The sequence below is a fragment of the Lactuca serriola genome, chromosome 1 (genome assembly GCF_051521515.1).
Source record: "Lactuca serriola cultivar US96UC23 chromosome 1, Lser_US96UC23_V15, whole genome shotgun sequence".
Classification (NCBI taxonomy): Eukaryota; Viridiplantae; Streptophyta; class Magnoliopsida; order Asterales; family Asteraceae; genus Lactuca; species Lactuca serriola.
The window spans coordinates 95,048,386-95,071,408 of record NC_136408.1 but is presented as its reverse complement, the minus strand read 5'-3'; the positions used below and the strand labels follow the sequence as shown (position 1 = coordinate 95,071,408).

The 23,023-nt window shown below is 34.9% G+C and overlaps 1 protein-coding gene across 2 annotated transcripts; it reads right to left on the bottom strand.

Moving 5' to 3' along the window:
• Window positions 1-926: 926 nt before the first annotated feature.
• On the bottom strand, window positions 927-6,440 carry LOC145095484 (uncharacterized). 2 transcript variants are annotated; one of them, XM_079033352.1, is made up of 5 exons: window positions 6,171-6,440; window positions 3,177-3,860; window positions 2,652-2,843; window positions 2,257-2,385; window positions 927-2,156 (listed from the first exon to the last, which is right to left on the bottom strand). In XM_079033352.1, the coding sequence occupies exons 1-5, from the start codon at window positions 6,354-6,356 to the stop codon at window positions 2,049-2,051; spliced, it is 1,299 nt and encodes a 432-aa protein (XP_078889478.1). In that variant the 5' UTR covers window positions 6,357-6,440; the 3' UTR covers window positions 927-2,048. The 2 variants fall into 2 exon arrangements, with proteins under 2 accessions (XP_078889478.1, XP_078889484.1); XM_079033358.1 differs by lacking the exon at window positions 6,171-6,440 and adding an exon at window positions 3,952-4,040.
• Between the last annotated feature and the right edge of the window lie 16,583 nt (window positions 6,441-23,023).

Here is a 23,023-nt window from a genome sequence, read left to right as displayed (position 1 = left end):
CGTATCAGTGGTGGAGATGATGCAACACACAATTCGATGTTGGGACGGAGAAGAGATATATGAGGGGAATGACTGAAGAAGAAGATCATTGGAAAGAGGAGGTAGATCGTGGATCGCAATATTAATTTATCGGAAAATTTATATAATTTAATTACAATGTTGTTTCCGATAGTACCCTTGCCTAATTTAATTAAGATACTCTTGTCTATTATTTAGTTTTCTACTTATTTACAAAAATGCCAACTTACATCTTGACCTTTTTTTTATCTAACGTTTAATTTTTAGTTCTCGGGTTTTCGGGAAACTATAAGTTTTCAAATCATTCATCTCTCTCTCTCTCTCTCTCTCTCTCTCTCTATATATATATATATATATATATATATATATATATATATATATGTGAAAAGTGAATATACCCTTAGGTACCCTAACTCATCATTCTACATCGTTTTATATTATATATATATATATATACATTGTAATTGTCAAATATTCTTATAAATTAACTTCTAACTAGATTTACTTCCAAGATTTTTATAAATTTCACATTTATCTTCCTCTTACATATATTTCATTTTGAACTATAATATATATAGCATACTAGGTGTTCGGCAAAAAGATATAATGTAAGAGAAAGATACTAGTGAAATTTTGAAAACCTTGAAAGTAAATCTAGTTAATAATTGAAGTTTAAGAGCAATATAATGAATATATCAAATAAAATGACGTATTATATTATGGTGGGTTTGGGTACCTAAGCTTATATACCCTTAAGGGTATATTCATTTTTCCATATATATATATATATATATATATATATATATATATATATATATATATATATATATATATATATATATATATATATATATATATATATATATATATATATATATATATATATATATATATATCATCAAGTTCATTTTACTTTTTTTGTACATAAACAATCCCTTCCTCTTTGTTTTTCCCATTACAAATCCATCTTCATTTTATAATGTCTATATTATTTATAAGTCGATTATTTATATATTGTTTCCTTTCAACTGCCACTTCTAATAATCGCCGATGTTATTTCTTCGGTCATCAAAGCCAACACCCATTAACAATTATTCCATCGTATTCAAATGCACACCAACAAATTCGATGATGGAGCAACCATGTGTCATTGTTGACAATGCTTTTTTTTTTACTTTGTCTTGATTTATCTGATTTTCTCTTGATATTCTTTTGTCATCCGCAACAATGCAACAACATGGTTACACAAAGCAAAATATAGAGATCTTTTGCTAAATATGAAAATAAAGAATAAGAAACAAAGACAAAATATTCAATAATGAAATTCGTAGAAAGAGGTAAAGTCTGACAACAAAACATAACATGACACAATATCAAGGTTTTAAGATGTTATTGTGCACATTGTCTGTATATAATAATAATAAGAAAATGATATCAACACATGATAGGAAAATAAACTTGATAAATTTGTCATTCATAACATTTATCAAATGATTATAAAAAATTATATATTTTTCAAGACTTGAACATTAGACCTTTTATATGAGATTTCAGTGCCTAATTAGTTGATTTTCTTATAATAAGAAAAATAAAAATATGAAAGCTTAATCAAAATATACGAAACCTCATTTTAAAAATGCATGGTGTTCACCTTTTCATTGTTTAAATTTCAAAAAATCTCCATACTTGAAAAACAAAAAATATAATTAATCTTATTGACATTGAGAGTTACATATATAACTATGTAGGTTGCATTTACAAAAAAATTCCTTACATATTACATGTTTAACTAAAAGTTACATGAACAACTAAAAGAAATTAGATAATGTTATTTCTTTTTCGTAATTTTGGCTCCCTTTGTTTATGTATAGAGTAAATTAGACGAATAACAAATAAACTATATCTTAAATAAAATGATTTTAATATTAATTTTAGCATACTTTTTTTTTTTTTTTTAAATCAACCTTGATATCAGTTTCACACGCGATTCGTGCAGAGAGCTGAAACTGCATCACCATATCTCCATGGATTCAAATCCATGACTGGATCGGATAATTGCATTTGAATGAATTCAATCCACTTAAATGCGGGAAGATGTCCGATGATTCCAAACTCTGTTCTTCATCCTTCACTACAAGCTGCCGATTCACAAGAACGAATTCGATTTCAATAAATTTTGGGGTTTGTAAACAGGTAAAGTGAATAATACTGATCAATCATCAATCAATTGGACATTACATCGAAAGATCTTCCGTTTTCATCGGTATCGTTGCTGTTGCTTTTATTGTTCTCCCCGAATTCATCGTTCTTTGCAAATCTTCCCCTTACTCGTGGCCGGCTATCTGCCAGAGTTTTCCGGCATGCGTACTGCAGAAAGAGCTCCGAATTTAGTCTGATAATCTCTTCGAACAAGGTAATTAGTGTATCAGATAGCAATTCACAAATCTAATTGTTTATATTCTTTTACAATTTTCATCTTAAGAATATAAATTTTCTTTGCAATCTCATTTTTGTTGCAGAAAATAAGAGGAGATGATTGCGATTTGCGAATGTTGAAAAGGATACTTCTTCTACTGAATCAGATACCGAGTGATAGAAATTAGAATTAGCATATGATTCTTGGGTTTTTGTACCTTGATTTTCTTCTTGAAATTTCTTTCTTTTCTTTTCTTCAAGTATCTATGGATCTTCTCTTTCCTTTCTTCAGTTGTGAGTTTGGTGGCAACTCTGAAGGTTTCTGACTCCAAGCTTGTGATATCGGACACCAATGGCGTGGTAGAACTCACACTTCCCTTTACAAGATGTTGGCTTTCATTGCTAAGTGCCTTTAAGTTTCAACAAATGAAAACAAACATAAACCTATTGTTAGAAACAATATAACTATTTTACTACCACATAACATTTATAAATAAATAAATAAATAATTATTTTTCTAATCACTCTAAGTTGGGCCACACTGTCCTGTCCAAAAGAATTATGTCAGAAAACCAAGACGGACATAGAATACATAGAATAATGTAATCCATATTGAAATTATGTCAGAAAACCAGGGCTGACGTAGAATACAGTAATCCATATTGGAATTGAAACTACTACATAGTTTTCGAACTATGTACCCCTAAGAACCAAGTGTATCTAAATAACATTTCGAAAAATACCTGAAGTTCATTAGAGTTGTAAGCGTGTAGCGGAGGATCACAACCAAAGATTCCACCGTTATCTCCATGGAATTCAAGTTCATGACGTGGCATGTCATTTCCTAAAAACAAATTCCCTTTGAAAATCCCGGAACATTCTAATGAATTTATAGATGGATCAATGAACGAATAATTACGAGACAAACAATCATTCAACCGCATGAACTTCAAAGGTGACACGGAGTTTAGACCGCTTTCTTCACAAACAGTCGACAATGGTTGTGTTTGTCCAATCGTGGGCCCCACTTGATCATTCAAAACCGTATTAGTATATGAAAAAATACGGGCATTTGCTTCATTGTTTTCGTCTATTATTGTAGGAATTTGGTTTTGGAGCAAATCTAGATCAAATTGATCTTGATTACTAAAAGGGTACCGATGGTTGGTGAAATGGGAAGCGTTTGCGAGATCAATAGAGGTAGAAATGTCATTTTCCATTATTTCTTCTTCAAACATCAAATGGAAGTTGGCGGTGGTGGTGGCGGCTGTGGTGGCGGCATTGATAATATCCGGTGGATTGGAGGATTGTTCTTCATAACAACAATTTGAACTCGAAGCAACTTCAGAGTTTTGCATGGTTTCTTGAAACAAATCCGATTCACAAAACTCTAACATTTGAGCATTAAACGGACTCGATAATTGTTCCTGGAAAAACAAAAGAACCAAAAGAATGACATTTAGATCATGAAAAAAGGAAAAGATATATAATTGTAAAACATATGCAAACAATAGAAACCTCAACAAAATAAAATGTTTTCTCAAATCTTGTACAATGGTTTTTCATTCGTGATCGATTCACGTTTTGTACCAAACTTTCGTCCTTTTGTACTATGCTATAAAAAAGGGGAAAAAATGTTCTAGTCAAATGTGCACCATGTGCCCCTTATGAAAGCTAAGTCGACCAACTTAAAACCAAATTCGATGGGATAAAAAAAGAATATAAATTTGGCCCGTTTTTTTAAGTGATATGAACCTATTCAACAGTAATATGTACTTATCAGGTTCAGATTCTGTGTTTTTTGTTTGACATGAAGAAGAACAAGAATTTGTGCTATGCATCCAAAGTTTCTCATGTTTAATAAGGTCAACAATATCTAAACGAGATTAATGTTTATTATAACTAATGTTTACTTTCTATATATAAAGTTGTTTTTATTGCAACCCTTTTAGGCACTAATCACACCATGCAGTGAGTATTATGAGAAGTAAATCAAATATACAACAGTCTTAACGGTTCAACCCAACTCGAATCCAACCTAAAACCTGTAAGATGGGTTAGAATTTTCAACTAATTTAATTAAATAAGTTGAGTTAATGCTGAAAATAACCCATCTACTCAGAAATATATAATGATGTTTATTTTGGATTTATTTAATATTTCAATTTGGACAATTAATTAATGACTAGTTATGTTTTTTTAACTTGAACTTTTTTTTTGTTTTGTCATTTTGTGTAAAATCTAAAAAGTTTAAATTGATTAACCTAGGTTAACTTTGATCATGTTGGAGAAAAGTAAATGAGAAGGTTACCAAATTTATCTAATAAATCGAGTTGGGTTAAAATCTCAAACCATTTACTTATGTTGGATGGATTGGAAAATTTCCAGTATTTTTATATTGGAATTAAGTAGTTGTTGAATAAACATGAAATATAGCTATAGCAATATGAAACTGTACAACACTGGAATATCAATAAAACGGTGAATAAACATGAAATATAGCTATAGTCAATGTGAAACTATACAACAACATTCGAATATGTACGAAAATACGAAAATACCCATATTTGGAAAGAGAAGTTGGAACCATAATTTTGCATTAAAAGGACGTGCATAAAACTAATTGCCATTCAAAAGAAATGCTCCAAGTCTCAATCTCAAAGAATCGAAGAACTACAAGACTACTTAAACATTACGCGGCTATGTTTATATTCTTGAAATTATTGAAATAGTAGTCCAAATAGTGATTTTGGCACATAGAAAATGACGTATTAGGTAGTGAAGTTAGATAAGCAAAAGCATGCATGGGTTTCTTTCTTCTTCTTTTTTTTCTTTTAGACGTCAAGAATCAAATCAAAGATAAGAATGAAAAAGAAATTGGAATGGAATGTGACCAAGTTCCTTTTATCTTTTTCCATCTTTACAACTTGATGCATATTGTTGTTGTTTACGTTTTGTCAAAAATAAAAGGTGTAAAACTTTTCAAATTGAAAATGAAATGGATAATGTATATGTTATATTTTTGGCTTGAGAATTTTATATACATTGTGCATGCACATTTGACAAAATTGAGATGGAAATAAATACGTACTTGAAAAAAAAACCAAAGATATGCATCAATCTTAAATATTCTAGATGTTTTTGAGTTTCTTTGGGGCATAAAATAATTATTTTAAAAAAAAATCATAGATTGTTATGTGAGGTTTTTTTTTCCAGAACAAAAAGCGATTAGAAACTCCTTTATATTTCAACTATTTCTCCTAATTTTGGAAATAAATTGATAATTTTTTTAATATTAAAATAATAAAAATATCCTTAGATTTTTACCCTAAGTTTATATGCTCATTTTATAATTTTTTTTTCTTTCTAAAAAACATAAAAACACAATGTAATTATGTATAATTTTTTTTTCTTTCTATAAAACATAAAAACACAATGTAATTATGATTGTGTATAATCACAATTCACCGTGGATGCTTTATTGATTGTCGGTGTTTCATGATCTACTTTTCACGTAATGAATTTAGATCAGTTTATCAAATTTCAAAAATCTTGAACTCGAGCTCAATTTATTCATTTTGGGTATAGATCATTGACAACAATAAATAAATAAATAAATAAATAAATAATAATAATAATAATAAAATGAGCCTTTTTTTGTAGTTTTTCTGTAAAATTTTACACCTAAATGACATGAACATTCATTTAAATAAACAGGTGAATAATGCAGTATTTACCATCGAACATTGTTCTGGTGGCAGAATCACATCAGGCAACATTATTTTGTTCTTGGATGGACGAACAAGTTTTGAGTTTTTGAAAAAACAAGAATCAATCAAATCAAAAACCCTATGTGCAATGAAGAGAATCAATAGAAACATGTAGCTTGTCGGAAACTTGTCTTCTAGGCTCCAAGTAGACATGTGAAAACGTTGAAGGAAGATGAACCTCCATGAGAAATGTTTCTGAGATTAAAAAAAAAGGAAAAATAAAAGAAAATTTTGTGTTTTTAAAATGAGAAAATAGATACATTAGGAAAATAGTTTTTAAAGTATGGTTTATATAGGTTACGATGATCGGTTTTTGCACGTTATTCTCGTTGTCCTATTACCTCGCTGAGCCTTACATTGACCACGTGCTATATAATATTGCCTACAAATTAGTTAGTTATAGTTGACAGTTTTTCTAAATTGGAATTCTTAAATCTATAAAAAAAATCTAAAACTAGTATACGTAATGTACAACACACTACTTTACTAGTAAAATTTAAACAATGTTATCTCATATTTAAGTTTATGAGGTTTAAGAACAACCTCAATATATACATCAAAGTTTATTAGATTAACTATATGCTAGACTAAATCTGTGTATAAAATTTGAACATTATCAAGTATACTTACACCATTAGAGTGGATTTCTAGCCTTGTGTGTCATTCACCGTGGGTTGCTATTATTGAGTCATGATAAGACGTAGTTAAGATAAAACGGTTACATGAACATAAACGAACAAATTCTATCATATTGAATGACACATTGGACTACACATAAAGTTGTTAAATACCACTTCATCGGTTAAAATCTGTTCTAATGGTATAATGAGACATAGAAAAAAGTTTATTGGTCTGTTGAATGCAACTAAAATATAAGTGACTTAAAGAAAAATTGAGAAATGTTTGTTGTAATTTTGTGACATTATCCATTTCTAATAACGAGGTACCAAGTTGGTAGATCCGAGCAAAATTGAAATGCAACGGGTAATTATAAGGTAGTAATATAATTCCTAAATTTATATTTCATTGGAAACTTGTGGTTTACATCGAAGTTTCGCTTAGAATTCCATGTTTTTATTGATAATCTATATTTTCCTATGAAATCCATTCTGATTAGATGATACGTATAAAATATAAATAATGCACAATACATACAAGGCACATGGACCAAAACAATGGAGCCTAACCACAATGGGATAAAATAATACAATACAAACATATACATAAATGTACCCACTAACATTCCCTTATTGTTTTATCGGGAAGAAAAATTTGAACGTTTAAACTGGACTTGAACTCGTTAAACATATATATATAAATGTCAACGTACTGAGTGAAAGAGGGCACGCGAAAAACACAAACTGCGACCCTAGCAACCAGATCACACACAAAATGAATATCAATCTCTATGTGTTTCGTGCACTAGTGTTGAACTGGGTTCGATGTCATGTAAACATAATTGATATTGTCACAATAGAAAATGGTGGCTTTGGTGGGCGGACACTGAAGCTCACAAAGCAAATTTTGAACCCAACATGTCTCTACAACGGCGTTGGCAACGACACAATATTCCGCCTCTGCACTAGAATGCGAGATGACCCCTTGTCGTTTAAAAGACCATGAGATGAGATTATTGCCAATAAAAATACAATATCCTGAGGTCAAACGGCGAGATACCAGACATCTGCCTCAGTCAACATCTGAGTATGCAAGAAGATCATACGATTGGGGAAACATGAAGTTGCAGATCGAGATTCAAGGTTCCTATGATGTAGCGTAAAATGCGCTTGACAACGTGTAGATGAGGCTCCCATGGTTCATGCATGAATAAACATATATACTGAACTGCAAAGACAATGTCTGGTAGAGTAAAAGTGAGGTACTGAAGACCCCCGACAAGACTGTGGTAGAGAGACAGATCAACAACGGGAGGACCAATGACATCCACCTTATGAGTAGTCTCGGTAGGTGTACGAATTGGATTACACTGAAGCATATAGGCACACTCAAGAATCTAAGAGTCATACTTTCGTTGAGAAAGAAAAAGACCGTGAGATGAGCGGGTGGCAGAGATCCCAAGAAAATAGTTAAGGGCCTCCAGATCAGACATAGTGAACTCACGATTAAGTTGAGCAATAATGGACTGAAGCAGAGCATGGGAAGAGGCGGTTAACACAATGTCATCAACATAAAACAACAAGTAGGCAATGTCGGCTCCATGATGGTAAATAAAGAAAGAAAATTTAGTGAGACTGTGGTGAAACCCCATAAGAAGGGCATGATGAGAAAATCGTTGGTACCATGCTCCAGGGGCCTGGTTGAGTCCATATAAATATCGTTAAAGATGACAAACATGATTCCAATATTGGGGGTCATCGAAACCTGGGGGTTGATGCATGTAGACAATCTATAGAAGGTAACCGTGAAGAAATGCATTCTTCACGTCCAACTGATGAATGGTCCAATGCCTATATATAGCCAAACTGAGCATTGTACGTATAGTAGTCGGTTTAACAATCGAGTCAAATCTCTCATCACAATCGATCCCCTATTGTTGATTGTGCCCATTAGTTACTAACCTATATTTACAGCGCGAAAGAGACCCGTTAACATTAAAATTATGCTTGAATAACCACATAGATCATACTACACTGGTTTGTGGTGAGCATGACACAATAACCCAGTCATCGTTTGTAATAAGAGCATTGTATTCTTCATTCATATCTTTATGCCAATTTGGATCTTTCAAAGCCTATATGTGTGACCGCAGGACGGAAGAAATGGAGGTGGAGTGTGGATTAAGGCGGTCAATGGGTTTTATAATACCACTCCGAGATCGGGTGTGCATGTGGTGAGTCGGTGAGGGAGGGGATGGATGATCCTCGTGATGAGGAGATAGAGTAGGGGATGAACGGGGTAGATGGAGAGGGAGTAGAGGAGGAAAGTGGGGAGGGGGTAGTTGGAGTGGGATGTAATGTCGGATGAAGGTTAGGAGACATATGTAACGTCCCAAAAATACTAAGTACAAATTTCATTTTTCAAACCCAAAACCATTCATTTATTCGTTCAAAAGATAACCAGAGTATAAAGTATTCTCAAACATCAGATAAATCATAAAATGGATAGTGTAGAAAAAAAACTTCAGGGGATGCAGTGCGATCAAGTCGGGCCCTTCCATTTGGAACCATAAGTACCTGAAACAATAAACGTAAATCGTAAGCATGAAGCTTAGTGAGATCCCCAAAATACCACATACCATACATAACATAATGTATATATTTCAACCCCAATTGAATGTTATGGGTCAAATCATAGTCTTACTTCCTATCACGGGCCAAATCATGTTCTTACTTATACAAGTGTCAGGGGCTAGATCCTGGTCTTCCATATAATTGCCAGGGGCCAAACCTTGGTCTTTCATGCCAATTCTAGGGGCCAAACCCTGGTCCTTCATACAATTTGTAGGGGCCAAACCCTTATCTTTCAAACAAATGCTAGGGGCCAAACCCTGGTCTTCCATGCAAGATTCGCAAAGACAACTAGCATCCTTCATAGTATAGTGAGAAGACTCACATGAGCTACTCAACAGAAGCTCAACAGCTACCTTAATAGCATAACAACTACTTCAAGCTACCTAAATGCCAAACTGAAATCATTCCTTAGCCAGATATTTCATTATACTCAAGTTTGACCAAAAGTCAAACTGGTCAAAAATTTAACGTCGCCACGCCGTGGCCAAGACATGACAAAATAATCGAGAGACAAAGCACCGCCATGTCGTGGGCCTTCCTTGGCCATGACGTGGTCTCTGGCAGAATGCTATTCTCTTCGTTAAGATCTTAATCCCTAGAGACCAAGGCTCATACCATCAAATCTGGTACCTTATAGCTTCATAATGGATAAAGTTTCCAATTTTATCAATTAGGATGGTCTAAACTGATGGGTTTTGGTCCTAAGAACATCCTATGTGCTCATACAAACCCTAATGCTTGGATCTAGGTTTCTCTATTGTACATGCAAGTTATCCAAGACTATAAACCCTAATTCTAACATTCAAGTAATCATATTAACATGAGAATAGGTTTAAGATGTTACCTTGATTGTTATGTAGCAATAACAATCCCAAATCTCCTTGTATTGACTTTAGAAAGCTTAGAGTCACAATTGTCACCCTCTAATGGTTCACAAACACCATAAGCAAGAGGATGAAGAGGAGAGAGGATGGAGGCTGCCCAAAAACGTCTACAAACCCTAGAGGAGTCTTGTCCACGTTTTTGGTCCTTTAGGGATCTATATATAGTGAGACTAATAGGGTTATCTAACAAGGAAACACTAATTTGGATGCTTAAGCCCTAAGCAACCCATAGACTCCTTTAATTAAGGCCTTGGACGATTTCCTTATGGGTTTCCCCATAGAATTCGTCCACCCCTTAATACAAGGCAATCCATGGCCCAAATTGCAATTATCTTATAATTACAATTCCAGTCCCTTAAGTTTAATTAATCTCTTTTAGTCACAAAACTAATTACCAATTAATTATTGACTAATATTAATTAAACAATATGATTTCTCCTTTAATATATTATTCCCATAATATATTAATAAATCATATTTAATCCTTTCTCTCCATAATTCATCCTATCAAGTTGCTTTGGTGAAGGCAACCCAAAAGGACCATGCACCATCGGGTCAAGTACATACCAAAATAGTTATGGACTTAGACACTAGTCCAACAGTCTCCCACTTGGATAAGTCTAATAACTATTCTGCGTATGACTTCAGATCCTGATCTGCAATCGTAGCTTTCCAAAGCCGCTGTCAACTCTGATCCTATCAGATACGCGTGTCCTTAGATAAGGGATCATATATTCCTCCATTCTAGATATCGTATGATACATGATTTCAAATCATTCTCTTTGTACTATATCTCGATTCCCGATTTATGACGACTGACTAATTGAACAAATCAAATTAGCCCTAGCCCGGCCGAGCATTTACGTTTGTTATCACAAAATCATCGAGGGGCCCAAAGATATCGCTTTTATCCTACATTGGATAAAAGGAACGGATAAACTTTGATACAATGCTTGCTTGTACTTACTCACCGAATCACACACAACAATATGTTTTATAACACCAAGTTACTAGTGCGTTTACATATTATCAATGTGCAACCGATTTGCAAGATACAACTCACACATCTCGGTTTCAAGAATATAAGATGTTATCGTCTCACCAATCACTCGTGATACAATTCATGGAGTGATCCAAGTGAGCGTGGGTTTAATCCAATGCTCAAATTCATATTCATAAGCACTCATGAACGTTACAACAAACCTTTGCTATGTCTAATACGCTCTAGACAATCTACAAACCAATTCATGACAGTCTTCATTCATACTTACTTCCAACGTATGACTAACTGTGGTCTGTTTGAATAATTCGATTATTCTTAATAAACTCAATTATTCTGGAAGTCAAAACATGCAAAGTGAAACACAAGAATAATACTAATCCCATATGGCCTCAAACCTTTGAGTATAAATAAAGCTCCTTTTATTTATCACCATATCGATTACTCATTATTTGTCGTTTCGGGTAATCAACTTCTTACTTGAATTATTACACTTGTCCCATGCTCCTAGCATGCACACAATGTTTACCTATGGTTCTTACTTTGTGAAATAGATCAAATTGAGTACATTTCCAATCATTCTCATTTCACAACTGCAAATCCTTTTTCATAAGTGTAAGAATATCAAATTCTTGCCACTTATAGAATATGCTTGATTCTAACATTTTATGCAATCATCCTTTCGTAATGTCATTGCACCAAAGTCACAAAGACTATTGCCAATGATATTACAAAGTCCTCTATTGGAGATTGTTACAATACAATTCCTTAGATATGATGTCTCTCACTCAAAGTACATTCCTTTGAACATCCTTTTTGCATAAAAGTTTCTAATCTAGACATAGATTTTCAATATTCAATTCCCAATATGGACACGTTTCCATATTTTCCATATGACAACTCATTCTTAATAGAATCTCATCTACTCATAATAATGTCGATATGATCCATCCAATATGGAAACATTTCCATATTTTCCAATACTATACTTCTAACTACTCACAAGCGACCAATCCTCGGCTAACTTTGGATTGTCCTTTGATAGTTGTTTAATTATTTTAGTCAAAACCGATTCTTGTCCTTTTTCCCTCTAAATGCGCTAGACATTTGGAAAATTTTAGAATGGTCAAATATCATAGCATTTGCAATCGATCCAATACCCGAAGCGTATGGGACACGATGCATAAAGATTTGATACTTAATCAATCTTCTGCCATAATATTTTATTTGCTATGTTCTCAAAATTTGAATTGTGAAGAGGAATGTCGTAATCATAATCGAAATTTTAAGAACACACTATGTACCCTTGACTAAATTTATTAACATTTCTCAACCTAATCCTTTAGATTTGAAATGAAGCATAATATTCTCTCCCTTAATTATAGCAAAACAACTTTACAACCCTTACGACTTTGCAAGGTATAACTCTTGTTTTCTATAATTAATATTGCTAACTTGCAATACGTGCCTTAATAATCATACAATCATAACTTTTATGTTCCCACTATCATGATGATTATTATAAACATAACACTTATGCTCCCACTAGCTTCGACATGTATTCAGAAACAACTAACTTCCAGAAAAACAATACCTATTGAATTTCTTAAGTCCATGTTTCTAATACTTAATGCTTTGATAATCTTTTATCAAGGCTTCTTGAACTTATACACATTTGCCTTAGATAGTTCATATGTGTGTGTAAACAATTGCCAAACCTCACAATTCAAATTATGGAAAGGGATACCGTAACCATAATCGAATTCGAGAATGCAATTTTACAATCACTATCTTCTTAAAATCTTTCTTAGTGAAAGTATTTCCTCACAATCATTTTCATGAAGGAGGAAATCTTATGACACTTAGATTTAAACGGTGTATGTGTTCATATCCATGTGAATTTGTTAAAACCAAGGTTTACGACAAATTCAAACTCATATGGACCGAATTTTCTTAATCTCAATTTCTTGCCTTATGGTAGCACAGCTGCCCACCACATCTTCCAAGTAGTTAAGCAGCTCACCTTTTCTTATCAATGTACTTTTCATTTATCAAGGTCCTTGCCTTTTATGCATTCAAATGAGAACTCATAGGTCTCACATGCATAACTAACTCAATTGGAACAACACATAAACAAAATAATGTCAACACGATAGGTTGTAAACCTCAACTCGTGTGCTAGTGATGATCGATAAGGTCTATTTGATTTGTTCTTGAAACCTTTCAAGACCAATAAGACTCCCACTGACTCCTTGACATATAAGATTCTCTTGTCAACAACCATTTCTTGACAAACAAATATTCAAGAGTTAGTGTAGCTTTTATCAAAACACTTCATAAATTGGTCCTAGTTGGTCTTTGTCTTATCCAAGACATCACAATTTTCCACATTTGATTAATGTTATAAACCTTCTTAATACTTATCACTCAATGTCACACTCTTAACATTAAGACTTGTTTTGGAACGAAATATGATTGACTTATTGATTTAACCATTTCTTCAATCCTTAATTCCTCTTCTTAAACATACAATTGTACTAAGACTCACTTAGAGGATCAATTGAGATATGGTTCTTAATCATTAAGACCTATCATAAAGCATAAAGGCTACTCTCCCTTTCTTCTTAGAATGGAGAAACTTTTATCTTTCTGCCTACTTGATTATTCTTGTTCGTTCTGCTATTACACTTAATCTTGTAAGTATAATCATATTTACTAAACCTTTAGTAAATCATGACGAATATCATTGTTACTCTTATGGTGGACTTGATTAACACGCAACTTTGTGTGCTTGATCTCCTAGTCCTTCACTTGACACTTTGTCAATGAATTAGTCTAATTTCCAAATGTGAAATTTCTCATTCATCGTGCAACCAAGTTGCATGATTCCAAGTTTCTGTCCAATTGAAACTTGGGCGATGAGAACTCTCCCTATTTGGTAAATTCTCGACTTTCCATAAATAACATAATAAGAACCAAATCCATTATTGCTAATATTCAAACATCAATTTTTCATATACGCCATTGTAAGGATAAATAAATAATATAAAATCAAAATTTATTTTATTGCGGAAAAAATTGTCCTTACAATGCAATTCATTGAAAAACTATGCTAATACATCTTTCTTAGCAATCTAATTCTAACTCTAAGTAGTAGCTCAAGAATCTAATCTTCGAGAAATGCGATCGAAATCCATTCCTTCACGGTTAGATTCTGCTCACTTTTTCCCTTAGGCTTCCTTTCTTTTCTTCGATCCTACAAAACATCAATTGTAATCTTATCACATTATGTATTAAGGATCTAGAATAGAAGCTTAAAAGAGTTATTTAATGGATTTTACCTATATTAGAGCCATACGTTTCGACTCTCCCATCTCTTAGATCTCTTAGGTAAATGGGGCAGCTTCGTCTCCAATGCCCTTTCTCTTGGCAATAAAAGCAAATTGACTCTTTTGGAACATGACATGGAACTACTTCAGACATTGCCTTTCTCTTATGATCAAACTTTTTGATCATAGCATTTCTTTCGTTGCCATTGTCTATATTCATAGAGGTCTTGAAGGCAGATTCACCAATCAACTTTGCTTTTTTATTGGGCCAAACCATTGCTGATTCAGCAGCAATAAGCATATAGGTGAGATCTATAAGGGTCACGTCGTGGTTCATTATATAGTACTCTCTTACGAACTCACTATATGAGTTAGGAAGTGACTGAAGAACCCAATCAACAGCCATTTCCTCACAGACAACGGATCCCAACATTCTTAACCTATCAATGTGTGACTTCATCCCTAGGACGTGTGCACACATCGACTTTCCTTCTTTATGTTTACTTGCCAAAAGGGCTTGAGTGATCTTGAACTTTTCAAGCCTTCGAACTTGTGGGTTAGGGAGAATAATTGGAGGAGGAGGAGGAAGTGAAGTATGATCTTTTGTTCCTTGATCGAATCGTGGAATATCATCTTCATGTGGAATGCTTATTCCACGGGATTTGAGAAGACCATAGTTGTTAAACTTTGACATCTACAAAACGGTAGAAAATAAATTCAAGTTAGTTGATTGATTGAGTCCTTAGTAATTCACCCAAATGAGATACTAAGGCTAGGACCCAACACAATATTCTACAACTCGGGAGAGGGATGTCGTAATCCAAATTGCAGAACATTTGAAGGTAAGTGAATGACGATTCACTAATTTCCACCATGAAAAACGAAAAAGAAATTTAAGTTTTAAATCTATGAAAAATCCTAGATCCTATGAGATTCATTGAACATTTCAATGACATGTTTAAATCTCGATATGCCCCTCTTGTTTGTGACTGGGATGTCGAGGATCACAAAGCGGGTGTGAATAACCATGCAAACTTACGTGGTGCCCTCACATGTTACAGTCATCTATTCGATGTGCCGGTAAACCACACATGCTCCACCGAACTATGACAAACATTGAGTCACCCTTTGCTACCTTTGCTTAGAACCATTTAGTGTGCCGGTAAACCACACACGCTCCACTAACGTCTTCGCAAGGGCACAAAGTGTAATTTCATGAAATTGCATCAATTCACTTTTGCCTAAGTAACTAAGATTAGGAATTTAATGAAAACATTTAGTTACTTTTATACTTCATTATACTTATAATGGAAGGTTTTGTTCCATCCTACCCGTTCGGCTAACAACCCTCCATTATTCAAGAGTGCGGTGGGTAAGAGTGGATACCCATTCAATCGCCATTTTATAGACAATTTCCTTAAACACCCCTTATAGACCAGCTTCGTGAATGAGACCTACTAACGGTAAGACTGACTTTTACTAATAGATATATATAATGTTAGACTTTTAATGTTATATATAGTATAGGGTATATTTTACACTTTTAAAATACTAGGTGGTATGATTTAACAATTATACTTTTAATTCAATTAAATTGTAAACCTTAACTTTTATGGATTTATTAAACCTCTTTTAATTATACACCTTAATTAATTAATAAAACCATAAGGGAGTGATTTGAACTTTTCAAAACATTACTAGGGTTTTAGAATTTAACATTCCTAATTAAACTTTTAATCAACTTTTAAATTCCAAAACTTGAGGGCAAGTTTTGAAACATTTCAAAACATTAGGGTTTAGAATTTAAATATACATCAAAATTTAAATTCCAAAACTTGAGGGCAAGTTTTGAAACCTTTTTCAAAACATTAGGGTTTTAACTATTTAAATTTCAAAATAACAAAACCTTTGGGTTCAAATTTAAACTATAAAACCTAAAGGGGAAAATATGAAACTTTTCATAACAACAAGGATCAAAAAAAAAATAATCTTAATTAACATTTAATCACATAATTATCCATATTTGATTTATTTAATGATTTCTTGCAAAACAGTTTACCAATTTAATCAAAATAATCAATCAATTATCACATAAGGAAACAAATATTTTATTAATTGGTAAATATCTTCAATTAGATCAAGAATATAGTCAAATATATCATAAAATCGGATTTATATGGATCTAATATGATAAGGCAACTATCCTTAAGCAAAAACAGCAAGAAATCCCGGTTTTCCCTCCACCTGACCAGCCGACTCGCCGAGTCAGGCATGGACTCGTCGAGTCAGCATGGACTCGGCGAGTTCATCTATGGACTCGGCGAGTCCAGCCTTCAGAAACACAAAAATCAAAATTTTCAATCATATAATGCATCAATACAATAGAAACCAGTCTAGGCTCTGATACCACTGATGGATTTTGGTCCTAAGAACATCCTATGTGCTCATACAAACCCTAATGCTTGGATATAGGTTTCTCTATTGTACATGCAAGTTATCCAAGACTATAAACCCTAATTCTAACATTCAAGTAATCATATTAACATGAGAATAGGTTTAAGATGTTACCTTGATTGTTATGTAGCAATAACAATCCCAAATCTCCTTGTATTGACTTTAGAAAGCTTAAAGTCACAATTGTCACCCCTCTAATGGTTCACAAACACCATAAGCAAGAGGATGAAGAGGAGAGAGGATGGAGGCTGCCCAAAAACGTCTACAAACCCTAGAGGAGTCTTGTCCACGTTTTTGGTCCTTTAGGGATCTATATATAGTGAGACTAATAGGGTTATCTAACAAGGAAACACTAATTTGGATGCTTAAGCCCTAAGCAACCCATAGACTCCTTTAATTAAGGCCTTGGACGATTTCCTTATGGGTTTCCCCATAGAATTCGTCCACCCCTTAATACAAGGCAATCCATGGCCCAAATTGCAATTATCTTATAATTACAATTCCAGTCCCTTAAGTTTAATTAATCTCTTTTAGTCACAAAACTAATTACCAATTAATTATTGACTAATATTAATTAAACAATATGATTTCTCCTTTAATATATTATTCCCATAATATATTAATAAATCATATTTAATCCTTTCTCTCCATAATTCATCCTATCAAGTTGCTTTGGTGAAGGCAACCCAAAAGGACCATGCACCATCGGGTCAAGTACATACCAAAATAGTTATGGACTTAGACACTAATCCAACACAAACAACCAATATCTAGACTTTTAAGTCTCAAAGGGACCAAGAATGCATATTTCTCAACTTAATCCATTTAGTCCAAGTCTCCAACCTATTAACTGACATATACACCCTCTGTATATTTCTGATTTTATATTAATTGTGTAATTAATGTAAATTATTCCTTACTTATTTAGCCTAGATCTTCCCTAATTTCCTCCTGTAATTTCTCTGTACAGTGGGTATTTAATCCCATTATTGATCAATGAAAGGCACAGTTCCTTTGTGAATTATATGGTATCAGAGCCAAGTGCTCCTCACCTCAAAATTTCTCCCAGTCATCTCAACTACGGCTGGACATCTTCACCTCTTTTGCAATATTTATCTTTTCTATGGTCATCTTCTCCATTAGTGATGTTAGACAAACAAGACCCAACACCTGTCAAAGCTCTCCATTCCGTCTACACAGTCACAAACATACAAAACAAGATTCGTACCCTTGATGGTACAAAGGTATCTTACTCTTCATGGGTTCGATTGTTCAAACTTCATGCTAAAGGCTATAGAGTTCTTGCCCACATCGATGGTTCCGAACCTCCATCCAAGACTGAACCGACCTAGGAAATCTGGTCCGAAATTGACGCCATTGTCCTCCAATGGATATATGGAACGATATCAGATGATCTCCTTGCCCGTGTGCTTGAACCAGACTCTACCGCATATGAAGCTTGGTTCAAAATTCATAACATCTTCCTTAACAACAAAGGATCTCGTGCTGCTGCTTTGGAACACGAAATCACAAACCTTACCCTTCGAGCAATCATCAAAGGTTACATGTCGGGAGAGAATGACTTTACCAGTGGACATGTCAACGCATCTATAGCCTCGGTATTGGGATGGGTAACCGAGGAAAAGACAAGGTGTAGACCTAGGTACGAGTTTGTGTTGTCGGGTGGCGGTTAAGTTGGGAAAACAAGCACAACCAAAGGTGCGTAGGTGGTCGTAAGTTGGATGTTTTAGGTAGAGGGCGGATGTAGGGGTTCGGTTTTCAAGTAATGAAGTGGGAAGGATGTTGTGTAAGTAGGTAGTGGTATGAAGGGACTCAACCCAAAAGGAAGGTGGTAAAGAAGCATGGGTTAGTAGGGTCATCATGATTTCGTTTATGCGACGAATCATTCGTTCTGCCGTGCCATTTTGTTGGGAGGTATGTGGGCATGAGAAGCGAATGTGAAGACCGGTGGTAGAAGCAAAATTATGGAATTTTTGGTTATCGAATTCACCGCCCTTGTCACATTGGAAATTTTTGAGGAAGTATTGAATTGGGTGTGGATATATTTGTGGAACATCTTGATTTTATCAAAAGTTTCTGATTTGTATTTTAGGGGAAACACCCATGTAAAATGGCTGAAATCGTCAATGATGATGAGGTAGTATTTATAATTAGTTTTGCTAAGGATGGGTGAGGTCCAAAGGTCGGCATGAACAAGATCGAATGGTTTGAGAGTGAGTGATGTGGAATTTTTGAATGGTAGGCGTTTGTGTTTAGCAAGTTGGCAAGAATGACAAACAGATAAACGATCATTTTTATTGCAAAAAATATTTTTATTTTGACTAAGAAAATTTATTACATGATGACCCGGATGACCGAGTCTAAAATGCCAAAGAGGCGAACTAGAAGAAACATAAAAGGATGAAGCCGGAGCGTTGGCTTGCTTAGTGAAGGGGTAGAGATCACTAGAGCTATCGTGTCTAGAGAGGTGCCTCTTGGTCTTGTAGTCCTTTATAGAAAAACCAAATGGGTCAAATTCAACGGAAAAGAAATTATCACGACAAAATTTACGAACAAATACAAGATCTGTAACGGTGTGAGGTGTGTGGAGTATATCTTTTAGATGAATAAGTTTGGATGGATGGGGTAAGGTGGTATGACCTGATCCAAGAACTGGTACTTGATTGCCATTTGCAACAAACACATATTTAATAGATGACAAACTAGGGATCGAGATTTTACCTGCGTTGGCTGTGAGGCGAGATGTAGATCCAGTGTCCATATACCAATCATCATTTTCTTGGTCCAGAGTCATAGCTGAAAAGGCAGCCCCAAGTTCAGAAGGTTCAAGTGGGTTTACCTCTATGAGATTGGCTTGAGCTTTTGTTTGTCTTGGTTGTTGCTGGGCAAAAGAGGTAGGTCAGGGAGAGGCCCATCCAGCTTGAGTGAGATATGGACACGGCGGTGGAGAAGCCCAATAGGGGTTGGGTCTAGTATGATGGTGGGTAGCCAGCCCATGTAGGGTGTGTTTGATTGGACACAAAACCTCGTCGCTTATTCAATTGGGTTTGTGGTTGCCACCCAGAAGATGGATAATTAGGTCGAGAAGGAGATGCAGATGCTGGTGCGTGACGATTGGTGTTGCGCTGCTGGTGAGGGCGACCTTTGTTTCCAGATTCGCCCCGTCGGAAATTTGAGTTTGCTGGTGGGTCGTGTTCAACAGTAGCAACGATTTCTGTGGATGAGTGTGAATCTCGAGCACGCTGTCGCTGAATTTCAAGTTGAAGCATGGAGCATGCGGTATCCCATGGAGGTAGGGTTTGATTGATGTAGGCGCCGACTGTATCAAATTCTGATGGCAGCCCACGGACAAGTTGAAGGACCAAACGTTTCTCGTTTACAGGGCAATCGACGTCATTCAGTTGGCTTGACAGGTATTTGAGACGTCGGCAATAAGCTTCAAGGGACGACATTGCTTATGTTGTTCAACAAGTATGCCTCTTTATGCACGCCCCTCGCAATCCACACTTCAACTATCTGAAACGTATACTACGATACCTCCAAGGCACTTGTCATCATGGACTTCATATTTCTCCCTCCAAATCTACAAAACTCACAGCCTACTCCGATGCAGATTGGGGGGGGGGGGTGTCCCGACTCTCGCCGATCCACGTCCGGCTACTGCGTATTTCTCGGGAATAACCTCGTTTCATGGTCCTCCAAACGACAACCGACTATCTCCCGATCCAGTGCTGAAGCTGAATACAAAGGAGTTGCCAATGCCGCAGCTGAAACTACATGGCTCCGCAACCTACTCATCGAGCTACATCTTCCACTGCGCCAAGCCACAATCATATATTGTGACAACATTTCCGCCGTATATCTTACTCAAAACCCGGTTCAGCATCAACGCACGAAGCATATCGAGATCGACATCCACTTCGTTCGAGAAAAAGTTCGCATGGGTTCCCTTCGTGTTCTTCATGTTCCTGCCAATTACCAATAAGCCGATATATTTACCAAAGGATTACCTCATCAACTATTCACCCGTTTCCGTTCCAGTCTCTCTATTCGGCCAACCTACCATTCGACTGCGGGGGAGTATTAACCGACATATACACCCTCTATATATTTCTGATTTTATATTAATTGTGTAATTAATGTAAATTATTCCTTACTTATTTAGCCTAGATCTTCCCTAATTTCCTCCTGTAATTTCTCTGTACAGTGGGTATTTAATCCCATTATTGATCAATGAAAGGCACGATTCCTTTGTGAATTATACAACCTTCGGATCTGAATAAAAATGATGTTTAAATGGATAAAATTTGAGAAAATGATGTTTAGATGGACAAAGTTTCCAACTTTATCCATAATAATGCCACAAACATTCAAGATCTAAACTCTAATACACCAAAGTGATGTAAAGGACCAAGATAATTTGTCTGGCTTAAAGGGAAGGCAAAAGATCATAACTTTCCTGGTCCATGAGATCCAAGAAGCATTCCAAACTGATCAAAAGATGTTGGAGTCCACTCAAATCCAAAGATCACCCATAAAATGGACCAAAAGTCTCAAAACCTACAAATGACAAGATCTAAAGAACTAAAGAGAAAGATATGAACTTTATACTCATAATACTCCATAATTTAAGTGAATTTTATGGATCCAAACTTGAAAAAACATTCCTTGCAACCAAAAGAACTTTCTTGATCTTCAAACTTCATCAAAACGCCATCAAAAGCATCTGAAAGAGGTGATGCCTTTTGGGCTCACCATCTTCGGGTTATCATTATATGAGGGTCAGAGACGATGTTAAGAAGACGACCTTTAGGACTCTCTATGGGCATTGTGAGTGTGTGGTGATGCCTTTTGGGCTCACCAACACCCCGACAACATTCATGGACTTCATGAACTAGGTTTGCAGGCCGATGCTATATCGATCGGTGATTATGTTTATTAATGATATATTGGTTTATTCCAAGACCAGAAGGCAACATGAGGAGCATATGAGAAAGGTTCTCGAGCCTTTAAGGAGGGAGAGACTATATGTAAAGTTCTCAAAATGTGAGTTTTGGTTGCGCGAGGTGCAGTTCTTGGGTCACCTTGTCAACCATAATGGTATCTTGGTCGATCCATACAAGATCAAGGCCGTGATGCAGTGGGAAGTCCTAAGGTATCTATCTGAGATTCAGAGCTTCTTGGGTTTAGCAGGGTATTATTGGAGATTCATTTAGTATTTCTCCAAGATTGCAATTCATGTGACCCGGTTGACAAAGAAGAATGTCACTTTTATGTGGGGGCCTAAGCAGCAGACGACATTTTAGACTTTTAGATAGAAGTTGTGCAAAGCTCCGATACCGACCTTTCTCGAGGGTGTGGATGATTTTTCGATGTAACATACATATATAAATAAATGTAATCATGTAATTGCCTTTAAACCACTAAAAACAACATAACGACAAATAAAACATATATAATTGCATAAATTATATATGTGTTAACATACAACTTGCAGTAAAGACATATAATTATAAAGTTACATATAAAAACGGATACTCTTCACCGTTAGAAGAAGACATTTGAGAATTACTAGGATCGAAAGAATATTCGAAATGTAGGTTGTAGCAGTTCGAAACGGTCTCCAAAATATAGGTTTGAGCAGTGACGTCGAAATGAACTTGAAAAATGTATTTATAAGGGGGGGGGGGGGAACACAAAATCGGGTCGGATCCTATGGCGTTATCATTTCCATAAAACGGATCAAGAATAACACGTTTAGGACCTTACAGTCACTTTTCAAAAAAATTATTATTTTTTAAATACCATTGAAAAATGGTTAGATTACTAGATTTCCTAAAAACAAAAACTTTCAAAAAAATCTAATAAGGGAAAGACAAAA

What these genes read in the sequence shown, in the direction of transcription:
- LOC145095484 (XM_079033352.1), bottom strand. Translation starts at nt 6,356, where the DNA reads ATGTCTACTTGGAGCCTAGAAGACAAGTTTCCGACAAGCTACATGTTT. An exon ending in CACCAGAACAATGTTCGATG is followed by an intron (nt 3,861 to 6,170) that starts GTAAATACTGCA and finishes TTGTTTTTCCAG; the next exon opens with GAACAATTATCGAGTCCGTT. An exon ending in ACAACTCTAATGAACTTCAG is followed by an intron (nt 2,844 to 3,176) that starts GTATTTTTCGAA and finishes TGAAACTTAAAG; the next exon opens with GCACTTAGCAATGAAAGCCA.